Raw genomic sequence first — 24,817 nt, 5'->3', positions numbered from 1 at the left:
CTCACAGTTGAAGTGTACCTCTGGTGCAAATTACTGACCTCTGTCATCATTTTAAGTGGGGGAACTTGCACAATCGGTGGCTGACTAAATACTTTTTTGCTCCACTGTAAATAATGCAAAGCATCAAGCACCATGGGAAGGACACAGATGCTTCACAGATGGACAGACATGGACTAAAGGGAAGGATAGCATTATACACACACATATACACACACACTGAGGAGGACTGAGTGAGAATCTGGAAGGAAAGCAGGCATGGTTGAAGATAATCGAGACAATAGCAGGGAAAAAGTAAAAGTCAAACACGAGAGACAGCAGCAAACTATCAAAGCAAAGCAGGAAGTGGTCACAAAGAGAAGGAAACTCACACAAAATAAAATATAGAAGAACACTGGACAGGCAAGAGTGATGTAAATCTTATTATTATTTCATGAATCATGTTTTACAGGGTTAAGACATAAGATTAGGACAAAGATCCAAAATATAATCAACACAAGAATTAACCCTCAAAAAATAACAGCCAATGCTTCAAATACTGGAATACAGAAACCCAAACTCGAATCTATTAACTAAGCATTCAAATCCTAAACCATCAGGACCAGAATATAAACTAGTTTTTGATATTTTATACATCACACGATGATGCAATCAGTGGAGAAAGTGATCAGCAAAAGAACTCAAAGATCTGTGAACAGAATGAGATGGAGCCCAGGCCTTTATGCATGCACAAAGGTTTGAAATTTTTCTTTGCTCAGCAGGGAGAAAAAACAAAACAAAATCCTGAATAAAGATTGTTTGTGACTTGAGAGAACAGACAAACTACCCTTAAACCAAACAATTATTGTGAGGAGAAGTCAGTTTCACTAATCAAGCTGTTGCTGAAAGACATCTTGTTGGGCGACTGGAGCTCTCTGTGTGAGTAATGCCTCCAACGTGCCGTGCATCATGCACCGAATAATCAGTCCATTATTTTCTCCAGTGAAGACAAGGAAGGTAATTAAGCATTCGATAGCATATTTATCTCGTTTCCTCAGTATTTATACCTGCCCCCAGTGGAAACTGTTCACCAGGAAGCCCTGCAGCAGTGTGTCACGGTGCTAATGACAAAGTAGTTTTCATTACTTATGAGCTCTCCCATATTTATCTGTGTTAGATGAGCCACTCTCTGAGTGTGTTTTTATCAATGGACCAGTCGCAGTGATCCTTTACCTATTTGTTCAGTGGAGGTGTTCCATCACCTTGGCCCAAAAAGAAATTGGGCCATAATTTTAAAACTAGTACATGTCTAAAAAGCAATGCATCTTAAAATACATGAAATAAATCAAGCTTGGGGACATAAATACAAGCTGGTATTATCTTTCTCTTGTTTTCATACATTACGGTATCTTCTCTCTTTTGTTTACTTAATACATTAACTTTTTTATTTCCTCTATTCCACAGGTGTACATATTTGAAAACAACATCTACTACCAAATGGATGTTCAGAGCAGCTCGTGGAGGCTCACGTCATCTGGGGAGGAGGGGGTTGTCTTCAATGGCATCTCAGACTGGCTCTATGAGGGTAAGTATGAGGCTGCAGGGTCGCAAACTGCCACAGAAAAGTTTCTGCTTTTTAGTTCACAGCTACTATTCTGTAAGATTCTGCATGCCTCTTCAAGAAATCTTTGTAATGAAAGTACAAACACTAAGATCATTTTTTTATGGATTACATTGTTTTTGTTTGATTTGTACCATCCTATCTTAATCTACTATAGTATACTTAATGTACTACTATCTTTTCTTTTTCTATTATTATCTTAATGTTAAATCCTAAACATATATTAACATCCTATTATAAGAAGTATGTACCATATCTCCTCATCAACAAGTAGGCCAATCTGAATGAAACGTTCCACAAACATTGTCAGACATTTTCCTGTTGTTGATGTTGTTGTGTATTCATCATCCCCCTGCAATCAGCAATGCAGTTTTGTTCAAGTCACCACTAAATACAGACACTGGCCTGCAGGTTTAGTGATAACTAGTTCAACTCACTCAAAGAACCTTCAGAGAACTTCTGTCCAAACCTTCTGCCACTTTTAAGCTTTATAGTGTTAGACTTTTCAGAGTTTCATTGTGTAGCTCCTTGCTGATGTTTTACATAAAATATATGTTAAAACGTTTATTTTTAAGTGCTGAACAGACAGATATTACCTTCAGACAGATATTTACCTGGTAGAGAACAAAAACAGAAAAAAGACGCTGAATTTCAAACTCATTGGTTATCATGGAGAAATTATAGGAGAAATGGATGTGGTAGTACCACTCAGCCTTAGTAATGTGCAATAATGTACAGTAACCACTTATTAAGAAGGCAACATGTATGCAGCTGTGGAAAGAAACCTCTATATGGGCAAAAGGTTCTTCAGATCACTGCTGATGAGATCGACATGAGGTAACAACAGAAGCAAACTGATTTTAGAAGTCCCTGACCTAAGTCTTCTGCAATCTGTCATGTATGCTGGCACTGGACTCAAAAGGCAGGACTCTGAACTGTGCAATCAAACAAGTGGGTTTATTTACAACACTGTACATATGATATGTACATATGTACAGTGAGATGGGGAGAAGAGGGGTCCAGGGATTCCAAGGCTAGGTCCAGAGGTGGGAAAAGGGGAACACACGCTCACACTCCACTATGTACAATCCAAATCCAGATTCCACAACGTCCACTCCAACACTGCGCTCACTCTGGAGAGTGAATGCTCAACTGGGAAGGGTCCAGGGAAGACAGGTTCAGGTCTATACAAGGGAGATTGAGACAGACATCAGAGAAACACTCAGGAACACAGGGAGATCAACAAGAGACTAAGCCAGGGTACATTAACACTAGTAAGTGCAATGCTCCAGTGAGGCACACCACTCCAACCAGGCTCCTTAAGTATGGTTGGTGTTTATCAGCCGTGATAAGCCACACATGCGTGTGCATGTCTGTGAAGATCAGGTGACCACTGGAGTCAGGCAACACACCCCAGGACAGCCACTGGTGGATCATGACATAATCTTTTACAAAAATAAGCTTCTTTTCATATACAGACTTCAACTGCCCAAAGATCAGGACCAGAATGAGTGTTTTATTGTAGCAGATCTTGGATACAGTTACAGTTTAAGTTCAAACCAACCTGATAGGACTATTATCTGTGCGTTTTATTATTTGAGTTTGTTTTATTGCAAATGCATCCAAATAAATGCAAATAATATTTTTTTTATTTTTATGCAGTAAAACTGTACTTTGTTTAAAGTCTCACCACTTTTCATTTAATTTTAAAAAGTTGATGTAAAAATCTGAGTATTGTGTACATTGCATTAAAAAAAAACTCATTAAACTTCCATTTCTTTTGACTTGGGCTTTCAGATTGTTTTGGTTTGTCTTTGCAGAGATGGTACTGCACACTCAGGTGGCCCACTGGTGGTCACCAGACAGCTCCAGATTGGCTTACCTCACCATCAACGACTCCCTGGTCCCTACAATGTTCCTCCCCCGTTTCACAGGCTCCCTTTACCCTAGAGGGAAAGAGTATCCTTATCCAAAGGTGGGACTCATAAAAGTCAAGCTTAAACTGTGTTTAATTATAAAATTAAAGGTAGTAAAAACTTGACATCACTGCTCTGGTGCTAGGCTCAGATGTGCTGTTCCACCCAGAATAACATGCATTTAGAGTAGTTGGTACTGTATAACCAGCTGAATCCACTATAACCTGAAAAGAGGATAGTGTTCTTTTTTATTGCAGCTATATTGTATCAAACCGGTGCGATCAGTAATAAAACTACTGGCTCTCTCCTTAAGCTGATCCATAAAGGTTAGCGAATCCTTTTGTTGTTTAATTCATGCTAGCGCTGCCTTGCTCCCTTTGAAGAGGGATGGCTGCAGGAATCTGTGGCACTGGGAGGGAAACAAGCATGATACGCTTCAGCAAGGCAAGTTAACACACCTCCCATCTCTTGATGTGGATGTTTAGCGTATCAAATGCCTTTTAGATGGGAGATTGGTTGAGGAAAACTGTCAGAATGAGGGTCATAAGGTGGAGGGCAACCTCATTTGTTGGTTTAGACCTGACCACAGATGGGGAGGAATGGAAGGAAGATGTGTTGTTAATGAAGCACTGCTCCTGATCTTAGAATTGCCCATCCAGTGAATAAAAAAAAACTACATTGACATTTTGTTGCTTACACCCTTGAGAGAGGTCAGAGTTGAGATATTATGGGACTAAATGAAGCAGAGATTTAATTGCTCTCTCATTCATTTTGTCTTTGGGAGCAGTGATGCTGCTCGGCAGTCTGACAGTTATACCTCTGGGCCAGTCACTCTGGGATAAATTTGTGTGGGTGTCTCCTCTGTGAGTGAATACATGGTAAAAAGCACACCCCAGTGGGAGTCTTTTATGGACACATTATTAATAGTGACAAACTGTTCCACACTGCACCCTGGCCTATGCTAGATTTTCCTGACCAGCCTCAATGTGTGAACAACAAGGCCAGAGATGCACATTGGAAATGCAGTATTAAAGTCGTCTCAAGAATTGTATCATAACTCAGTCCACAATTGATGATATTGCTATGGTTTGTTTTTATAGGCAAATAATTTAAGAGAAAAATGAGCCATTAACCAGCCTATGTGGTCGGTTGGATTTTGGGAGTGTAAGTTTCTGTACAAACAGGTCATTTGAGCTGAAAGCTAAGCAGCTCACCATAAAAATGTTTGCATTTGTGTGTTGTTTTTAATATTCATCATCTCATTTTATCATGTTAGCATGCTTAAATTTGATAATTACATTGATAGTAGATAGCACAGTCCCACTCCTGACTTACTGAATCATTAGTCAGAACTCCTTAGCATCATATTTGAACAAATCCAAAGTATAAGTTTTTAATGTGCATGGTTAAAGTTGTGATCAGGCAGATTTTAACTGAAGCCACACTTTTTCTGAACACAGCTGAGCAGTTGTGGTGCTCAGAGTATTAAAGCAAATCTCCTAAATGGGATATAAAATTGCAGTTTGACAGAGGGGATTTTTGTGAGTGCTTGAACAGTTTAGAGGTAGATGTTGTATGTTTAAAGGTAAACCAGCATTGGTACAGTTGCATATGCAAATTTTGCTAAAAGCATGGTTTGCTAATGGTTTCACTGCTAAAGGAACAAATAAAGTAGGTATCTAAAGAAATGTATATTGGTCGTTAACAGCTGCAAACAGATTAACAAGTGAAATTAATGTAACAAATATGATAGGATACAGTTCACTACTGTGAGAAATTGGCAACCAGTACAGACAGTATACTACCTCTTACCCTATGACAGGAAGGGCTAAGCTACACCCACCTTCCAACTTGATATTTTATGGCCGGAATAGCCGGGGTGTTTGTACGGCGAATCCAAAAGCAGAAAAGGGAAAGACGGAACTGAATCAAACTGAACACGTACATGGGAAACATGAAACTGAGCAGTAGAAATAAAACTCTGTGACATGACTTGACGTGGAGACAACAGACAACCCAACAAAGAACAGAGGGAGATAGAGGACTTAAATACACAGAAGGGTAATGAAGGAAGCAGAAACAGCTGGGGAGACACACTGAACATGGAAACACTAGACCTTTTCAAATGCAAACAGGAAACATAGAGAGACACAGACATGACAACCAAACTTGACAATAGGAAGTGGAACACACATACATGAATTACATGACAGACTCGGGGAACAGAAAGGAACACAGGGAGAAGGACATGGGCAACGGATAAGGGAGACGAGAGGGAGAGGGAAACACAAGGGGAACCTGCATAGACAAGGAGGTCACACATGTCAAACAGGAAAAGACTCATGAAGGCTAAGACATAGATGAAACATAGACTACAATACCACTCAACTAAACCCTAACTAAATAACAACACAAGTTTGCATTCATGCAGGTAACATAAGAAAATCAAAAATACAAAATAAACTCAAAACGTTGGGTCACAGACCCAGCCCCTGACAGGATAAGTGCTTAAAAAATGTATGGATGCACGGACGGATGGATGGTTAAAATGGTTAACTATGACTTAGAATTGCTAAACACAAAATTATAACAAGGCCACCTCAGCTAAAAACATTAAAGTTGTTGTTGAGGGTTTGGGGTTCTGGCTGAAGGGACCTTAAGATAAAAGACAGTTGGTAATCATCTCTCAATATTTTGATTGTCACTGGTTACATAAACTACAAAGTAGTAAGTTACTGGGTTACAGTAGTAGAAAGTATATAAAAAACATTACTCTTGCTAGTTTTCAGATGTGCTTATTTCATCAAATTACTGCTCTATCATGTCTTACGTTTATGTGGCAAATGTGATCAACAGAACAGGATGGAGTTTCCCCCCCAAAAAAATGTATCTTCACAAGAAAAGAAAGTGAAGGATTGGAGAAGACATGAATTACGACAAATTACTGTCATTTTTGTGATGTGTTGCTTTGTATTTTTGAGATTTCCTTTGTCATATAGACTAATGAGCTCCATTTTTGAAGGATGCTTAAGTGAAGGGAAACAACTGACATGCCCAAGGGGCTGCACAGTACGCAGCACAGTTTGTTGTCTACCTTTTTAATATTCTCATTGTATTCCCTTGTGAAGTCCTATTGGCATAAATGAAAGCACATAAAAATAGCAAACAATTACTCAGTGTTGACTCCGATCCCTTCGTTGTGTGCAGTGTATTGTGGGTTTTTACATCAGATTTGATTAGGCTCCTGAATATAATGATAAAGTTATGGTGTGTTCACTTTAGATGTGCCAAATCAATCCGTCTGTCAGACTCTATGTCGTCACTCTGGATGGCAGCGCTCTCACAACTGAACTGAAACCTCCTGACAGTTTTGAGAAAAGGTATGACTTAACCCGTTTATGGGACGTAACACTAAAATTTTGATGATTCGGGCTTGTTTTAGACACCATTTGCTTGTCTTCCCTAGTGAGTTCTACATTACCATGGTGAAGTGGGTGACAAAAGAGAGACTGAGCGTGCGCTGGGTGAATCGAGCTCAAAACATGTCTATTCTTTCACTGTGTGATGTAACACAAGACATCTGTACAAAGGTTAGAAACTTAATTATCATCGATAATTCCTTAATCTTCAAAAACATAGTAAATATATACAGGTTTTATAACCTTATTTATCTTTTCAATTCAGAAACATGTGATGACATCGGACAAGTGGCTGGATCGTCAGGTGAGGACTTTAATCAGTGACATCCTAAATAGTTTTTTTCTTCATTTATTTTTTTGTAAGAAATGCTTTTAAGATACTACTTACTTTTAATTTAATGTTATGGGACACATATATTTTAATTCTATATATAGCTGATTATATATTATATATCTATACATATATCAGCTAACAATGCTTTGTATTTAGCTTGCAAAGATTAGAGGCATTTTCTCCACCCAGTAACGAGTGATAACCTCATTCATTTCCCTTAGATTGAGAGCCTCAGCAGAAAACTAACAGTTGCTCTTTCTGACCTGTAGCTGTGAACTAGTTTTTCTTAGCTTCTAGGTGGTTCTTTAAAATATGAAGTAGAGCTCTTTAGCATGCTCTGTAGCTGCTGACAGATACGTATAATAATTACTTGTCACCCTATCAAATACTTCCACAATGTAAAGGTTGGGCTGTTATCTTGCTAGCTGACCTTGCTGACATCACTGTAGGAGTGGAGACATTCCACTTGTACAGAAACTAGATTTTCTGTTCCCCTCTTTTGTCACAACAAAAGTTAACCTTTTAACAGTGAGACATTGCTCATTTGAATAAACAGTAAAAGAAAGTAATAAATACCTGATCTTATTGCACTGCACTGATCTTACTTAGGACCTCCAAACTAGTGACTGCAGATGGCTGCTCCTCTCCAGGCCTGGTTCTGCTGAAGGTTTCTTCCTGTGAAAGGGAGTTTTTCCTTCCCACTGTTGCCAGAACACTTGTCCATAGGGCTTTATCTGATTCTTGGACTTTTCTCTGTATTACTGAAGGGTGTTTACCTTACAATATAAAGCTCCTTCAGGTAACTGTTGTTGTGAATTGGTGCTATATAAATAAATAAACAAAGTGAATGGAAATATGGCAGATCAATTGGGATGCAAAAATGATAAGGTGGCTATAATGACCGATTCTCTTATAATCATTTTTTGTAAGACGACAAAAAATGACAGCATTAGAAGGAAACCTTCTAATGCTGTCATCCAGTTATTTTCTTCGTAATGATATCATGCATTTTTTGTTTATTTTTTTTTCCTAGAGGGAGGAGCCAGTGTTTTCCAAGGACTGCACAACATTATTCATCACCATGCCCTTGAAGCACGGTGGCAGCGGGACATTCAACCATATCACTATGATCTCCAACCAAGTAAAACTTTTAATGAAATGAATACATTTACTCAGGTGTTTTCAGTTTCCAGTTAAAAGCTTTATGTTGGTGAGCTTGTTTATTTTTGTTCCCTTATCTGTCATGCCCACAGGAAAGGGCTTACAATTATTCATGCAGTTCATATGATTCCATTTTGAAGTCTCATCATTTTAAATTACATCCTAACTGCATTTCCTGAAACACCAGATACTAAAGAATACATTTACTTGAAAAAATTAAGCACAGTGTTTTATGGTAGTTCCACTGGAAGCAATGGATACTGTGTGCCAGATTAATGCATCTTCCTGCAGAGATAATAAGCAAAGTCTGAGATTGAATAAAAGGGTTAGGTAGTAACGTTAACACCTTTAGGTACACAGAGTGCAATAGAAGTCATGCTAACATAGTTTCTCTGTTTTGTTGTGTTCTTTCTTACTTTTCTCAGTCTGACAGTCAAGAAGTAAACATGCGGCACCTGACCTCAGGAAGCTGGGAAGTCTCTCAAATTCTGGCCTATGACGAGGGCACAAACTCTGTGTAAGCATAAGTTACTGACACTGTAAGATTTACACTATGATAATTCTTTCCATCTGATTAAGTTTATGTCTTTCAGTTATTACCTGAGTACAGAGACAGGAGCTACTCAACATCACTTGTACAGGTACCTCAGCAATTACTCAGTTTCCGCATGAAGACACAATCACACATGAAGCAACTATATGATGTTGTGGAAATACCTTTAATTGGTTTCTTACTAAAACTTAGTTTACAAAATTCTAAGCAGATTAGTTAAGACACAGGCAATGACATCACCCACTGGTTTTTGAACTCTGTGATAAGACTTCATGATAACTTTCAGCAAACGTGAAGCCATTCTTTCTTTCATTAAAAGAAAAAACAAAACTGAAGCACAGTCTTGTTGGATCGGCCTTTGTACAATTAACCAAAAACTATTGCATCGAACACCAGGCAGGTTAAATCTAGTGGAAATCTTTTGGATGCCATGTTACCTATGCAAAACCAAAACTGGCATTTTTCACTGTGGCTTGCATATGGATTAAAGAAATAAAAGTCCACATGCTGAGGTGATAGCGCTAGACAACACTAAAGCACCTGCAAATATCCGGTCATCCAATAAGTATCAGCAATGCAATGGAGACAGGTCTGTAGATACAGTACAGGTGATGAGTTTTGGTTATACTTCAAATTAAAGTCAGAATGGATCTTAGGTACTTTGAGTGCAGTATTATTGTTGGTGTCAACTAGGCTATTTTGTGTATTTCTGAAGAAAAAAAAAAGATTTCCTGGGATTTCTACCACAACAGTTACGCCTAAAGGAGTTTACTGAGCCTGCTGGCACAAATATACAGGGAGCAGAAGATCCAAAATAGGAATGTTGCGTCTATAAGAGGTTGAAGGAGAATGGCCAGACTCGTTGGAACTGACAGGAAAGCTACAATAGGCTACAGAAGCCTTTGGATGTCATATTATTACCTGTTACTACTGTGGTGAGCAAAAAAGAAGTTCAAACTGAGCAACACATCCAAAGTTGAGGTTAAAGGCCTACATCAGCAAAAGATCATGTTATCTTTCACTCTTGTCAGCTACGAACAGAAATGTGAAGCTCAAGTGGACAGCTTTAGAGTGAAAACTGTAACCTGGTCTGATGATTTCTGCTGGACCGCAGATGGTGTGTCAGTATCAAACAGCATGAATCCATGAACCAAACATGATCGGTGTCAACAGTCCAGGCAGCATCAGAATAGTGATCCTTATAAAGTGTTTGGTGAATGCACAGATAGGAAAGTGTAGCTTTTTCATCCTCTGCATCAAACCAAAAATGATGCAACATTTTCTTTTATATTTTGGCACACAAATCTCCAAAATTCTAGTTGATTCACTGTTATGAAAGCATGGCAGTAGCAGTAATCTAGCTTTGTGATGAACAGATTTTATTCTGCACTCTGGGGGTCCATAAACTATTGTAGAACAGGACAGAGCAGTGAGATAATGATTTATAAGCTAGTGAATAATATCAGTGTAAGAAACATGATGAAAATATGTCATTTCTCTTTGTGTGTAAGAATTTGATGTCATACATTAAAACAGTTGAATGAAAGTCCATTTCATTAAATTACCATGTCTTACTTTTCCTCATTTTATCTTTTGTCTGCAGCTAAAAAGACTGATTACAACTCAGAAAATATAAATCATCTATACTAGACTTGTTTTGTTCTCACTCAGCTATGTTGTTCTCTTTAAACAGGGTCTCCAGTGTGGATCCGTTTCATAAAGAATGCCTAACCTGCTCCCTTTTCAAATCAACATGCTCCTACTATGATGCTGTGCTCAGTCCCACCTATCAGCATGTTCTTCTCAACTGCAGAGGTATCGCATGTAGCAGTAACACCATAACCAAGTGCTTTATATCAAGGTTACGATATCTGAGCAGCTGAATCTGTGTGACTTTACAATGTATCTTTACTGTTCTTCTAGTTGCCATTTTGGCTCCAAAGTGGGGAAAAAAAAAGTTTAGTTTTCCTGAAATTTATTTTATGCTCTTAGGGGGTAATGAAAAGAAAAGATTTACAAAAAATGATATGATATGAAAGATGAAATAATGTGGATAGAGGCTTCAGTAAAGGCGAAGGTGACTGGACAGTCACAATGAGCACTACTATTAATGCATATTTCTCATTCCATAGGACATACACCTCATTATTTCACATTATGCACACAAACCAAGAGCATGAAAAAAAGCTACACTTCAACTTTACTAAAATATTGAAAGGTGGTTAAAGTGGGCCAGAACTGTTCACAATGGCGTTCCAGCACCTTCAGTTAACAATATTACTGGTCAGTGACTTAATTTTTTTATATGTTGCAGACTGTCAGCATGGAGATACCTGATTTTTAATAAGAAAATAATGAAATCTAGGCTCAACAAGTATTGCAAATATCTTAGGGTGACCATATTTTGATTTCCAAAAAAGAGGACACTTAGCTCAGTCATGAAGAACTTGCTTAAAGAAACATATTAAACATATTTAAAAGATGCCTTCTCTGTGCGGTTAATGAATTATGAAATAAAATATGTCATATAGGCTTTTACAAGTCAACAAGTGCAAAAAAAACCCACTTAAAAACCTCTGGAATTAAATAATGGTACAGAAATAATGCCTCATCTGCATAAGAAAAAATAACAGTACTGGGTCGCTATGAAGGCTTGATTGGGACAAAAAAATTGACCAGTGCATTTTGACTAGAGACCGGCCCACCAGGTATTATAGACAAAGCCATAAAGACTGTCTTGTTGGTATATGTATGATTTCTATACATTTTACATCAGATAAAAACTTTGGTTGTAAGATTCAAGAAATTATTTATTAAAAGAGAGACATTTTAAATGAGAATAAGAAAGAAAAGTATTTCTTTGAGCCCCCCTTTCCCTGTTAATGCCCTACCTAGCCCCCTTGGCAAAACTTTGCTAGACCCGCCCCTCCACAGTTACCAGCTGTCAGCTACATAGAAAAGGATCCTGGTGTTATTTGTCTCTCAGAAACAGTTCATGACTTCCCTTCAACTCATTCATGTCACCTTAAAGGTAACCCTGTTTCTCCATCACCTGTTCAGCTCTGATGATTCATTAAGGACATCTCCTGGTTTCATCTTCATGTTTCCTTCTCACCACTTATCCAAACTGATATCATATCACTATCAGTAACATTATAGCACCGGCCCAGCTGTATAGAAACTCTGTAGTGCTAGCTAGTACGCAGTACGAGTTATTGTAACTGACTGTAAAAAGTCAGCACAACGAAAATAAACTACACCTAAACTTGGTTTATATCTGACCCAGATAGACTGCAGGTCATAACTTCTTACCTGAAGTTCAGTTCACCCGACACTCAGACCGGCGGCCGCCTCGAGTCTCTCCTCCTCCTGTCTCCCCTTTCCCTCATCCGCCTGCTGGCCTCTGTGGAAGCTACGACATAGACACCACCAAACAACCGAGTTATTTTTACACATCTGCAAACATCTGGCCAATCCACCACCTTTCATTGTTTATACCGTTACAAAAACAACAACAACAACAAAACCATTGGCCCGTAAAAACAAAAAATCACCATCAGCAAATGCCCAGTATGCCCGATGGCCAGTCCAGCTATGGTCGGTAGGAGGGAAATTTCTTTTGCAGTTCGTCTGAAAAGATGCACTTGCGCTTTGGGGTCTTTTAAACATCATTAGGCGCGTTGCTGTGCGCTGTCAGTCCCGTCTGTGAGCGCAGAACAAGCGCCCACAAAACAGCAGTTCGGGGATGACGTCTCACACATGGGTCCTCTGTCGGAATATAGGAAAAGGACATTTTTATCAATCTCGAAAATCCCCCCGGACGCCCCGGACAGAACGTGAAAAGTGGACATGTCTGGGGAAAAGAAGACAGTTGGTCACCCTAAAATATCTACCAATTCTTACATTTCTCTAGCAAAAACTTCTCATGACAATCTGTGCAGTCTAAGTAGCTTGGAAAGGAAGTGACTGGACCGGACTGAAGCAAGATGTGAGTGGGGGTTGAGGCACTTGAGAATGGATGTCAGAAACGCATTGTAGGTGGCAGACACTTGGTGTCTTAAGCCATACCCTCTATCCAAAGATCATTGTTCATAGTGGACATGGGTTCTTTCACTTCTCTTTCAAACCATCTGTCTTCTCAGTCCAAAATGTGAACATTGGGATCTTTGAAAAAAGTGACCTTTATCCTTTAGATGCACATGAACAGCTGAGTCTTATCCTGTCAAGGTGGCTTTTCTATGTTGTGCCATGTATTTATGGAGTGGATGTTAGGTTTCTCCCATGTAGAGGTCTGAGCACTCCCCACTGCACTTCACAGCATACACTATGTGGCTTAGCTTGTGTTTGGGACCTTTGTCCTTGGGATGAAGCAGCTTTTGTCTTAACCTCCACTAAGGTTTAAATACCTGGGACTCTCTCTCTAGTTTAAGAACTGAAGAGGCTTCTCGAATGAGAGGGGAAACATCTTCAACTTAAAGAAGTCCAGGGGAAACTTAAAGAAGCCCAGTATCTCAAGCTCCTTAGGAAACACTGATCTGAATGACGGAGAATCTGTACAGAGACAAGCTATGCAGTTTGTCACAAAATGTGTCTGCTAGCGAAATGTGTGAAGCAGGCTGTGATGTTTATGGGCAATGTTACTGTGTATGTCAATGGTAGCAGAAATTTATATTTAAGGTAATGATGCTAGTTAGATGCACCAAATTCTACCTTTAATACTAGCTTTATGATGTCATAAAGACATCATAAATGCTTATATCCTCAGAGAGCAGTGAATTTTGGAGTAGAAGCACAGGTCAACCTGTGCACAAAGAAATCTACTGGAGTTTAACAAATTATTATGTTACTAAGTATATATCTAAATATTTATTTTCCCCATGCTGCTCTGCTACACCTCATTTTAGGGTTCCCCAACCTGCCAAATCCTACTTTAATCCCTGGTCATGAGGCTCTATGGATGCATCTGACAACCAGCGTGATTGGCTCACATCTTTCCATTTTGGACCATTGGTTGGATTTTCTAAGGCAGATGCAGGACATCTGTCATCGTTGCATTGCATCTTTAGAATTCTCCCATAGATTTTTGCTCAGCACTCATTGAATGGTTTGTCACTCTACTATACCATTTCTGGAGGGAGTCCATGGAGAAGACAAATAAACCAGTTTCCTGACCAAAGTTATGTTTGATTGAGTGTTCAGTGCACAATCTCTTGTGATAACCTAAATTATGTTTGAATTATCCTTAAGATAATTAAGTTATTATCATGGACTGGGGCAGAGAGCGGACCCAGCTGCAGGAGTCAGCAGACAAATTAACCCCTTAGCAGTCGGACGTACCGCCCACGGGACATTGGATGGTTTAGGGGACTAATTGGACTGCTAAGGGGTTAAACTTAAAATCACAGCTTTTGTCTCACTGTTAAAGAAGGCAAAGAAAACAAAAGAAAAAACAAATATGGAGCTGCAGGGTAGGAAGTACAAGCCAAACCAGACTGACAGAGACTACGCACAACATGAGGAAGGATGTGACAAAGAACGAAGGGAGACAGCCAATATGTACACAGAAAGATATTAGGCAGAGTGGACACACCTGGAAGTGCAGCTGAACAAAATCTAAGTGACAAGTTGGGTACAGGGGCAAGAGTGGGAAGACATAAGGTAAATAAACATGAAGACATAACTGACTTCCAGAGATACAGAAATAAGACTAGGACAGACTAGACACCAAAAGGAACTAGCAAAAATCCAACTAGACACCAAGAACTAGAAACAGAGATAACAAAACTCATTAGGTTCACAATGCTGGGTCAAAGACCCAGGGACCATGACAGTTATAGGAGTAAAAGAAAATGCCATTGAGGCCTATTTTTATATCTATATCTCATTTGCTATTCTATCATTCTTTCTAGTGTTCACTTTCTTCTTTCTTTCCAATGTCCTTCTAAGGAAAATACAACATTGAGAATAAAACACAGAACTAACTAATATTTAAACATTTCTACAGGACCTGGAATACCCCAAACAACTCTCCACAAACTACATGATATGAACAGTAAGTTTTCCTGCACAGATACACTTAAACAAATCTACTATTTAGACTTTCACTCATTACATTTATATGGGAGCCCAGATTGATTTTTTCCACTGTCAGTACACTTTGCCTGTCTGAAAAGTGCATTAATTGGTCAGCACACGTTTGCAGATTAAGTCTGTGAGACTAAGTCATTAAATCATCATTCAGCAGGTTTATGTAATCCTATAAAATGGGCATGAAGATGCAATTAGGTGAAGCATTAAGTGCTTGAAATTTTGTTGAGTATATATCAGAGGCACTCAGAACAGCCTCTGGGGAATGATCAACTTCTTCCGCTACTACAGACTTCCAGATTGAGAGTTGGTATTATCATTTCACATTTTTATGTAGTGGAACATTTGTCCAAAGTGCACTGTTCAAAGTGCACAGAAATTAATACAACTTGTTAAATTACTTGGACCTCAAAGTGTGAATGAATCATGTATTCAGGACAATCACTCCAACTGTCATTGTGATGTCATAGCTTTGCAACTTCGAAAAAGACTCAGTACTAAGCAGAATCTTAGAAACTGTAGAAAATTTATGTCAAACAGATTTATCTAAAGTGAGTGTGTCATGAAATGATGTAGATATGCCGTGAAAAGAAGTTGTTTTGTATCCTCAGATCCTTAGTATTTTTATATAACTTCTAAAAGCCTTTTTACTTTACGTTTTTACCAGATAGCATGACAGCAAACTTCAACTACTGACTCAAATACAAACACAGGCAGATTAAGAAATATTCAATAATGTATGCTGACAGTAGAAAGTTCTACATTAAATTGGCAGGATCAATTCAAGAAGCAATAATAAAAATAAAAAAAAGAGAATCATCTTTTTCCAAGACGTCACAGCTCTAAGACATCACAACAACACGATTGGTCAGTTGCATGTGTGGGGACAACAACCATATGTTACTTAAGAGTGCAGAATCTGGAATAAAGATGAAATAAAGGTTATTGTAATGTTTAAAACTGTAATTTTGACAGACAGACTCAAGGATTGTCTGTCTGCTGATATTATGTCAAAAATTATTCTTTACTAAGCTGACAGAGTGGTCACAATTAGATGTCAGGAAAGAAAATGTGTTTGTTTCAGTGTATTTAGAAACACTGTAAGATTAGATAAACAACAACATTCTTCATCTAAACACATGAAAGGAACAGGAGGACATATTGTTGATTTTCTTGTTCTTGGTATAATTATAAGTGTCAATAAGATTTTAAATGAGGTACTCTTGACGTGTTCAGTTTCTTTTTCTTAGTAATTAGCAGACACACACAAGCTTTCTTTAATAAATGTTATATTTGTTGCTTTCTTGTAACTAATAGTAATTCTTCTTGTGCTGTCATCCAGCAGAGCACAAGATTCTGGAAAATAACAGAGAATTAAAAAATGCACTGATAAACAGGACAATACCCAAGTGGGAAAGAAGAACTGTACAAATCAACAACTTTGGTAAGAAACTTTATTCCTCTCTAATGATGTGCAAAAGTTGTGATTTGTAATAACGATTTGTTCAGATTCATCTTTGAGCTTTTGTTTGGTTTTTCATTGTCTGTGTATGCATGAGTAGACATTTCTTATCACCACTGCACTCTAACATTTTCTCCCATGACGATTAATGAGTAATAACAACACTTGGAAAAACAAATTTCTTCTTCTGCTCCATCCAAGTTCAGGAAACTCAGTTGTCTGACACTGAAGAGGTAGGGTAACTGTAACTTGTTTCTTTAACAGCATGTAAAGCAATAACTGAGATAGTTTCCAGCAAATTACATCCCCATGAGCTCAGTAGTTAAGATCTTTTTAGGATAAACATACCAGAGTGAACAGGTGCAGAGCTTTGTTTGGTGATTATGAAACAGCCCTGAAATCATAAGCACAGCCCTATATTGTATCAATTAGAAGGGACGGCTCACCATATGGCTCCCTCTCTCTAGTCTGTGTTCACTATTAGAGGCAACATGATACATATTTAAGGACTTCTGAGCGGAGTCAGATGGGAATCCTGTCATCATAAAAAAGCTAAACAGAAATAAAATCACAGGCTTACTTTTCACATAAACCGCTTCTTCTTTCTCAGGGATGAGAGAATAAGGAAGAATGGGAACAGAAAATCTGAATACCTTATCAAAAATAAACACAATGTAAATTTGCATAAAAAATATTTTCTGTCTCATGTGCTGTCATACAAATTATATTACCTAAAATATAACTGCACCAGAATTTGAAAACGTATTATATTACTTGTGTCTCCCATCACAAATTACCATCTTATTTAAGTGAAGAGGTTTGTGTACTCTAGTGAGCTATGTTCATGGCGGCAATTTGCCCATGCTAGAGTCTTCCAAGGCAAATTGTTTCTAAGTGAAGAGCCAAACTAAGTGTAATCCGGTTGTTCAGTGATGACGCGACGAATCCTACTTCCGGGCCTAAAGTAGTCTGCGTTTAATATGGCTTTTGTGTTGTTAACATGTTTAATGTTATGTATTTTCTTCTATTTGATCTCAAAAAGCTCCTAAAACAGTCAATGATCACTGTTGACCTCCCTCGGCTTTTATTACCACTAATCATTTATTTAAGCTCAGTTTTTAAAACCTTAGGATGTAACTACAGCCCAGCCCATGCAGCAGTATATGAATGACTAACCTCGTATTGTGGATGGATTATCTCAGTTGTTCTCCTGGCTGAAGTTTGGTCCTTTTACAGTATCCTGCCATGCGATTACATTTGTTCCTGACCACCGAGAACACTCACGTTAACTTTTATCGAGTGGAAAAAAAGTTAGCTTGTTTATATTATGCTAACATAGCTGTGTCGCTAGCGGTCACATAGCACATCATTATATACCAGCTAGCCCAACTTCAGTAACCCTACAAACGTCACTGCTTTTTAGTTTTCTGTCTTCATTTATGCTGGAAGTGATAACAGAGCTGTACGTTTTAATTTGTTTCCAAAATCCCGCAGTCAGGACATGCTATATTATATTTAGATAGAAGCTAGCGAGCTAATTCCCTGCTAACTTCTAACTCCGTTAAATGTCATAAATTCCGTTTTCATGGATGCCTGGATGTTAAACTCAATTGTTACACCTGGTAGAGCAGAACGCTGATCATTTTATTAAAGCTGAAAGACTTTAGACAGCTTTTCAACTCTCAGTAATGCCATAGTGATCGTTTGATATATGGACCTGCAGCGGAGTTTAGGTCCAGACACTGATAGTGACGTCAAACTGAACAACCGGATTCAGGAAGCGGTATGGTAAAGGATTGGGGGCCCCACAATGGAGCCAGTCCCAGGGGAGGAGCTCAAGCTGGTGGTTGGGCCTTAGCCCATGGGGCCAGGCTCAGCCCATATGAGCCACAAGGGCCAGCCTTCTTGTGGCCCTACTACCTGAAGGAGGTGCCAGAATGCTGTACAATACTTCCCACCCACAATGTATATATACTGTATATAGTGGAAGTTGAACTGATGGCATAGCTTCCCACTGGAAGGAATAGTTCTAGGATCTCCTCAAGCCCACCAATATGCCTGTCTGTAGTGGAGCCAGTCTGAGGGTGATTGTTCTCCACTTCAAGAATTTGAGTGAGTTGAGGTAGTTTGGAAATCAGACAGGGATGTCTCTTCGATCCCTCCAAGGTCAGGTGTTCCACACATGCTCCAATGTGAGGAGGCCTGAAATGCTTGGAATTTTTTGGCTTGGGAATTCTATTGATGAATGGATGGATAACTGGCCTGCAAAGTGGCAAAAGAAGAATTTATTCGTTATTTACATAAAAGTTCCGATTCTTATGAGTATTTTTGGCAATTCCTTGCCATCAAAATATTCCTAAGTCTCTATTTTTGTGATAGTCTTCTACAAATGTTAACTAAAATGTTCACCATCAGAGGACAATGTATTACCAGACTATCTTAGTTAGACTTGTAGTCAAGACCGCCTAAACCAAGACAATACCAAGACCAGAGGGTTTCGAGACCAAGACAAGACCAATACTAAGACCTAGACAGACCGAGTCAAGACGAAGACCGAGACCGAGACAAGACCAATACTAAGACCTAGACACACCGAGTCAAGACGAAGACCGAGACAAAAAAAAAGTCTTTAAACTTCAGCCAGATGCTGCTTCGTTTATGGGTGTCGGGCATATTTATGTGTTTTTGCGATGCACTCACACAGCCTTCCTCACCGCTGTCTACTGTCTCACTGACTTACAGAGAGCACAGACGCATGCTCCACTTGACTGTCGCGTCTCTCACCCTCTCTGTTTTTCACATAATGATATTATCCTATATCCTCGCATGTGATTGGCCACAATATGGAGGGATTGGAGCATAGCTGAGCCACTGTGTGAGAGCTGAGCAGCGAAAGGAAATTAAGTGAGGAGCCGGCTCTCGTTCAATGGGAGTTGACTCTTCTGATTCACTACAAAGCACTCTCTAAGCACAGCTCTTAGAGCCGATGTTTTTGCGCATGACACATTATCGAACGTTACGTTGTGTGTCATGGATACTGTTGACTCCAAATCTCCCAACCACTATGTCGATCTGAGGCAAGTCCAAGACAAGACTGAGGGATCCGAGACCAAGACAAGAACAAGACAAGACCAAGACCACGTAAATGTGGTCTCAAGACTGGTCTCGAGACATCCAACTCTAATCTTAGTGTAGTTGACCAATTGTGCAGTAGGAACAAAAAAAGTGTACTGTTTTGCCTGAAACTTGTCAAACATGTTAACAGTGTCTGTCAAATTAGTGAATTAGTGATGGATGATACATGACTCGCATCAGTAGCGTTTTTGATACGGGCGACACGGGCGGTTGCCCTGGGCGGCATCGTGGTGGGGGGCGGCATCACGGGCATCGGCAAAAAAAAAAAATTTTGCTCATACTCATGGTGCCCCGACGTCAGCCAGCACATTTTGTGAATGGCATAGGCACCGATCGGCTTTCTATCGCACATTTGCTAGTAGTAAGGGCGCCCTCCATTTGCGACGTACTTGCGGCACAGGGAGGAGAGGGCGGGGCGGCGGGGGATTCACTGACTGGCTGGAGCAGCATCTAATAACCAACTCGCAAAATAAAACAAAATAAAAACAAACCAACAAACACAAAAACACCAGACATTATGACACAGAGTTATAATTTGCACCAATGTTTTTTCGAAATTCTGTATGCGAAAAGTGAGCGCGAGAGAGTAAAAACATACATGATTTACTCATGAAAGTGGCCACTTTCTCATTACTTTCATATATTTTTTTAGTAAGTATACAAAACATACAAGTTTCATTATATAATTTTTCAAGGGATCTTATATGTGCTTTTCATACAAGTTTCATACAAGACAGATAAAAACTTTATAAGATTTATATATATCTTTTCCATATGGGCACATTCACACACTACATAGAAATACACCCTAGACAAAGCGAATCTGTGAACTAACGTATAGGTCTATTAGGTTATGTTGTGGTGATTGCTTCAGGATACATGACCTGCCATTGGATAATGGCAGGTCATGTATCCTGAAACAATCAGAATCATAATCAGAATACTTTATTAATCCCTAAGGAAATTATGTGGGTTACAGTTGCTCCAAGAAGAAATTGTAAAAATAGCAACAGTAACAGACTAAACTCCAAACAATCCATTATATTACAGATTTTACACAATTAAGAAATAGCACTAATATATGCAGATCACTCAATTATAGATAGAGGGAGTGTTCACCCGGGGCGCCAAACAGGCTGGGACCGCCACTGACTCGCATCACAACACGGCATGCATTACCAAATAACAGCTTTTGTCCTCCTAAATTGGGAAGAAATGTGATGTATTTAGCTTCTTACTCAGCATTGGCACTCAATCATTTACACTCCAAGAGCTGTTTCCAAAAGTATTACTGAACTCCTGTTTTTCTTCTTTTGCTCTTGTTTTGTTTGCATCCTAGCATGGTTTATTCTATTGGTGCATTATTCTCTTGGTGATGGTGGTGATAAGGGTCAATTATCAGGTGTTTTAGCTGTTGCTTGCTGTCCAATTAATAAGTATAGGTGCCTTCTCTGCCTCCCCGTCATATTTTATCTTCCTCTGATGTTCAATTTAGGATACTACAATGAAGAGCTACACCATCTTGCTTGGGCTGGTTCCTTCTTCCTTCCTTCTGTTTACATATATGTGTAAAATCCATAATAAATATGTCCCCAGACTCGGAACATAATTAGGAAATAAGGGTGATTATAGGAGACCCCTTGTACCCTGCCCACCACCTATTTGACCCACTGCCCTCTGGTTGGCACCTCAGGTCATTCAGTCCCCACACCTCAGGTTTTATAAACAGCTTCTTTCCCTGGGCCATTCGGACTGGTAACAAACACTACCACCCCCACACACTACACCTGCCCACCCACTCTACTAATCTGAGCCATGGTCTGAGTAACCCTGATCACTCAGGCCATTCACACACAGACTCTATTCAAACCAAGTCCTTTGCACTATTTACAAGCACTTTATTCTCCAGTGTGTGCATTTTGTCTTGTTTTACATATCTTCCTTTAGTTTGTATATTTTTCTGCTGTTTGTTATTTATTCCTGCTGTCTTGGCGCTTATATTTTATTTCTGATCGGTTGGCATGGAGCACCTACAATTTTGTTGTACATGTACAATACCAATAAAAGGCTATTCTATTCTATTTTAATCTATTGTATTCTATTTATCAAATTAAACTTTGATGACCTCATCACACATTATGATATTATATAGAAAAAAGAGAAAACTTCCATGCACTGCCCACTTAGGTGACTCAAGTCACGCTGTCTTTGATTGTCAACTGAATTAAATGGTACCATTTAAAGGATGTACTAAAGCTAAAATGAATGTAAATCTTTTCAAATACCAGCTTTGTGCTACCTGCCTTGACCTCTAAAGTCTCAGTTCTTCTCCCATTTCTTTTATTAACCAATAAATGATGTGTTGACCTTGCAGCGCACAGAGCTTTGATGTAGTCTGAGGGATAGATGTACATGCATTGCATATAAAAATTCATTCTGAATCTTCACCAAAATCTCCTCTGGACTGAATGCTGAACACTGATTTATTTTGCAGCACTTCGCCTGGAGTTAATCGTCCCGATAGCTTTGGATGAAGCGAAGGAGTACCCACTTTTACTTGTCCTGTACGTAACTTTGTTTTAACAACTTTGAGAATGCCTCATTGTCGGCCTTACTGCTTCAGTTGAAGTGTTAAGAACTGTAGAGTGAGTTTATACAGTGACTACAGTGAAATCCCAACCTAAAGATAGGGACCGCCCTCCTCTCCAGAAGAGTATAAGAGTAATGTTTTAGAGGCCATAATGGTTAGTTGTTATTATTTCTTCAATTTTTGTAGTTTATTTTGCATCCTTTCATGAAAACTTTGGCGCTCTAAACTCTTTTTGCCTTCCAAAGTGACAGCACCCCTGGTGGTCAGGCTGTGAGTGACCGTTTTTCCCTGAGCTGGGACTCTGTTCTGGTCAGTTCCAATGATGTCATTGTGGCCCATCTGGATGGGCGGGGCAGTGGCTGCCAGGGTCAGAGGATCTTACACGAGGTTTTCCAGAGACTGGGAACTGTTGACGTTCACGATCAGCTCACAGCACTCGAGTATGTGTTGGTACAGATAATATTTACATACAAACTACGTACAAAATGACATTTAGTTAATGTTCTTTTAATTTTCAGGCATCTGGTAAAGCTGCCCTATATTGATGCCAACAGAGTTGGAGTTTATGGAAAGGTAACAGCCTCTTTAACTGAAATTAAAACACGCATAAAAATTAGCAATTTATTTATTTATTTAATTCTTTTTTCACAAAAACATTGTTTTCTATATTTTTTTAGGCATATGGAGGCTTCTTGTCCACACTCCTGGTCCTTTCCCACAGCTCTGTGTTAAGGTGTGGCATTGCTGTCACTCCTATAACAAACTGGAGATTGTATGGTAAGCTTATTCAAGACTTTACAATAACATTGTCACTAGTTACAGTTATGACTTACGAATACCCCGTTAAACGAAAAATTCAAGTTATGAAGGCACTGAAGGGCAATATTTCTGCCCGTGTTTTGCCCGTGTTACGAAATCCGCTGGCTGTGATTGGCTGAGCCCACAATGCCTACAATGCCCACAATGCCTTCCGAATCATGTGACAACCCCTTTGCTTTCGTACTCGCGCTTAGCTGTTTCACTCGAGTGTTGTTAGCAATTATTAGCCTATAGCCTATCGTTCACTCAAAAGGCGAGATGGGTGCTTCGACTTACTACGAATTAATTTCGTTAGTCGGGGTTCCACTGAGCAGTAAGATTGGTCATTAATGGTCACCATTTGTCCACCATGAAGTGAAGAAGTAATATTAAATTAATCATGTGTTAATTAAAACAACAATGTTTTTATTCTGGTTTTCGATAAAGGGTCTGCCTTCACTGAGAAATACTTTGGCTTTCCAGCAAGAGAGGACCACAAATACCAGGTACACTTGTATGTTAGTGGTGGGTTTTTGGGTTATTATGTTCCATATAACATGTTCATATCTAGCTAATAATTCTTATTTATGTCACAACTCTAATACTAAATACAAGAATACTGAATGCAGACACTCACAGATTGATGACGGGATTTAAAACTTTCACATTAACAGCAAATACTTACAGGAAACACTTCAAAGGGGAGAGTTGTTTTTTTTATCCCTTTAATTTTTTTTCCTGTAAGTATTTGTGGTTCAAAAGTGAACAGATGGTGTAGAAGTTACCCATGTAAGTGGAAGTGATAAATATGTAAAGGGACAAGACTGGGTTTAGTGGTAGGAAACCAAAGATGTTGCAGATGTGGCATAGTGTGAAAAAGCACTGAACAGTGCAAAAATGCACAGTTAGTAACTAACCACATGAAATTAACCCTCATGCAAGTTATCTGTCAGTGCCACAACAGAATTTCTGTAAATCTACTTCTATATTTGCAGCATACAGCCCTCCATCTCTTTCAGAGTTTTCATACAAACTTTCACTCTTTTTGCACTTCATTTTTTCCCCAGTTATGATCAGTTTCCAAGTTTTTGCCTCTGAGAAGAAAACCCATGCCATGAAGTTACCTCCACCACGATTCTGTGTATCAAAGTATTAATAGTTGATAACAACAGCTGATGGCACACGTTGTTCAGTTTTTGATTGATCAGAGCATAGTATATTCTCATTTGTTTTTTAACTTTACATTTAGCAAACACTAAGCACTATCGTGCTGCACCTTTTTATTCAGAGTAGCTACATACAGACCTGGCTGGTATAGTACTGCTAAGATGGTCATCATTCCTTAACCTCTTTCTGCAGAGAAGTTCTTCAAATCTTTATGTTTGGACACTAATAACATCATTTATGAAAGCCCTCATTGTTTGATCATTCACTTTGGTTGGACTCCTGTCTCTCTGAACATTTCCGATGTTTCCAAACAGTCAGTGAGGTCACGATGCTCCCTAGAACACTTAAAGTTTCAGTTTCTGTGTTTCCCTTGATCTTTATCTCAGCACAGTGAGAAGTCTCCAGTGAGTTTCTTGTACTTGCAGGCTTTAGGTTAAGTCCTGCTGTGTATATAATTTATAATGTACAGTGTAAGTCATGGGATCTTAGAAAGGTGTGTCTGTTTTTATAAATTTTGCCTACTAGTTTTAATTTGTCAATCACAATCAAGTTTTCACCACAATTTGCAGCAGCAAAGGGATTACATACTGTATGTATA

General features: G+C 38.9%; 1 protein-coding gene across 2 annotated transcripts in view; it reads left to right on the top strand.

Annotated features, from left to right (window-relative positions):
• Nucleotides 1-24,817, top strand: part of LOC102215387 (inactive dipeptidyl peptidase 10) — a 131,775-nt gene that overhangs the window by 101,111 nt on the left and 5,847 nt on the right. Inside the window, exons 8-23 of one of the 2 annotated variants that reach the window (XM_005744212.1) lie at nucleotides 1,441-1,561; nucleotides 3,418-3,572; nucleotides 6,796-6,893; nucleotides 6,980-7,103; nucleotides 7,198-7,236; nucleotides 8,300-8,407; nucleotides 8,853-8,944; nucleotides 9,021-9,068; nucleotides 10,674-10,795; nucleotides 14,985-15,032; nucleotides 16,413-16,511; nucleotides 22,159-22,228; nucleotides 22,500-22,694; nucleotides 22,773-22,827; nucleotides 22,932-23,031; nucleotides 23,500-23,558. In XM_005744212.1, coding sequence (XP_005744269.1) covers nucleotides 1,441-1,561; nucleotides 3,418-3,572; nucleotides 6,796-6,893; nucleotides 6,980-7,103; nucleotides 7,198-7,236; nucleotides 8,300-8,407; nucleotides 8,853-8,944; nucleotides 9,021-9,068; nucleotides 10,674-10,795; nucleotides 14,985-15,032; nucleotides 16,413-16,511; nucleotides 22,159-22,228; nucleotides 22,500-22,694; nucleotides 22,773-22,827; nucleotides 22,932-23,031; nucleotides 23,500-23,558 — 1,533 coding nt within the window. Of the gene's footprint in view, nucleotides 1-1,440; nucleotides 1,562-3,417; nucleotides 3,573-6,795; nucleotides 6,894-6,979; nucleotides 7,104-7,197; nucleotides 7,237-8,299; nucleotides 8,408-8,852; nucleotides 8,945-9,020; nucleotides 9,069-10,673; nucleotides 10,796-14,984; nucleotides 15,033-16,409; nucleotides 16,512-22,158; nucleotides 22,229-22,499; nucleotides 22,695-22,772; nucleotides 22,828-22,931; nucleotides 23,032-23,499; nucleotides 23,559-24,817 lie in introns of both variants that reach the window. The other variant, XM_005744211.1, reaches the window with a different exon arrangement.

The sequence above is a fragment of the Pundamilia nyererei genome, unplaced genomic scaffold, assembly GCF_000239375.1.
Source record: "Pundamilia nyererei isolate P.nyererei 1_Seehausen unplaced genomic scaffold, PunNye1.0 scaffold00140, whole genome shotgun sequence".
Classification (NCBI taxonomy): Eukaryota; Metazoa; Chordata; class Actinopteri; order Cichliformes; family Cichlidae; genus Pundamilia; species Pundamilia nyererei.
This window is presented reverse-complemented; position numbering and strand designations above follow the sequence as displayed.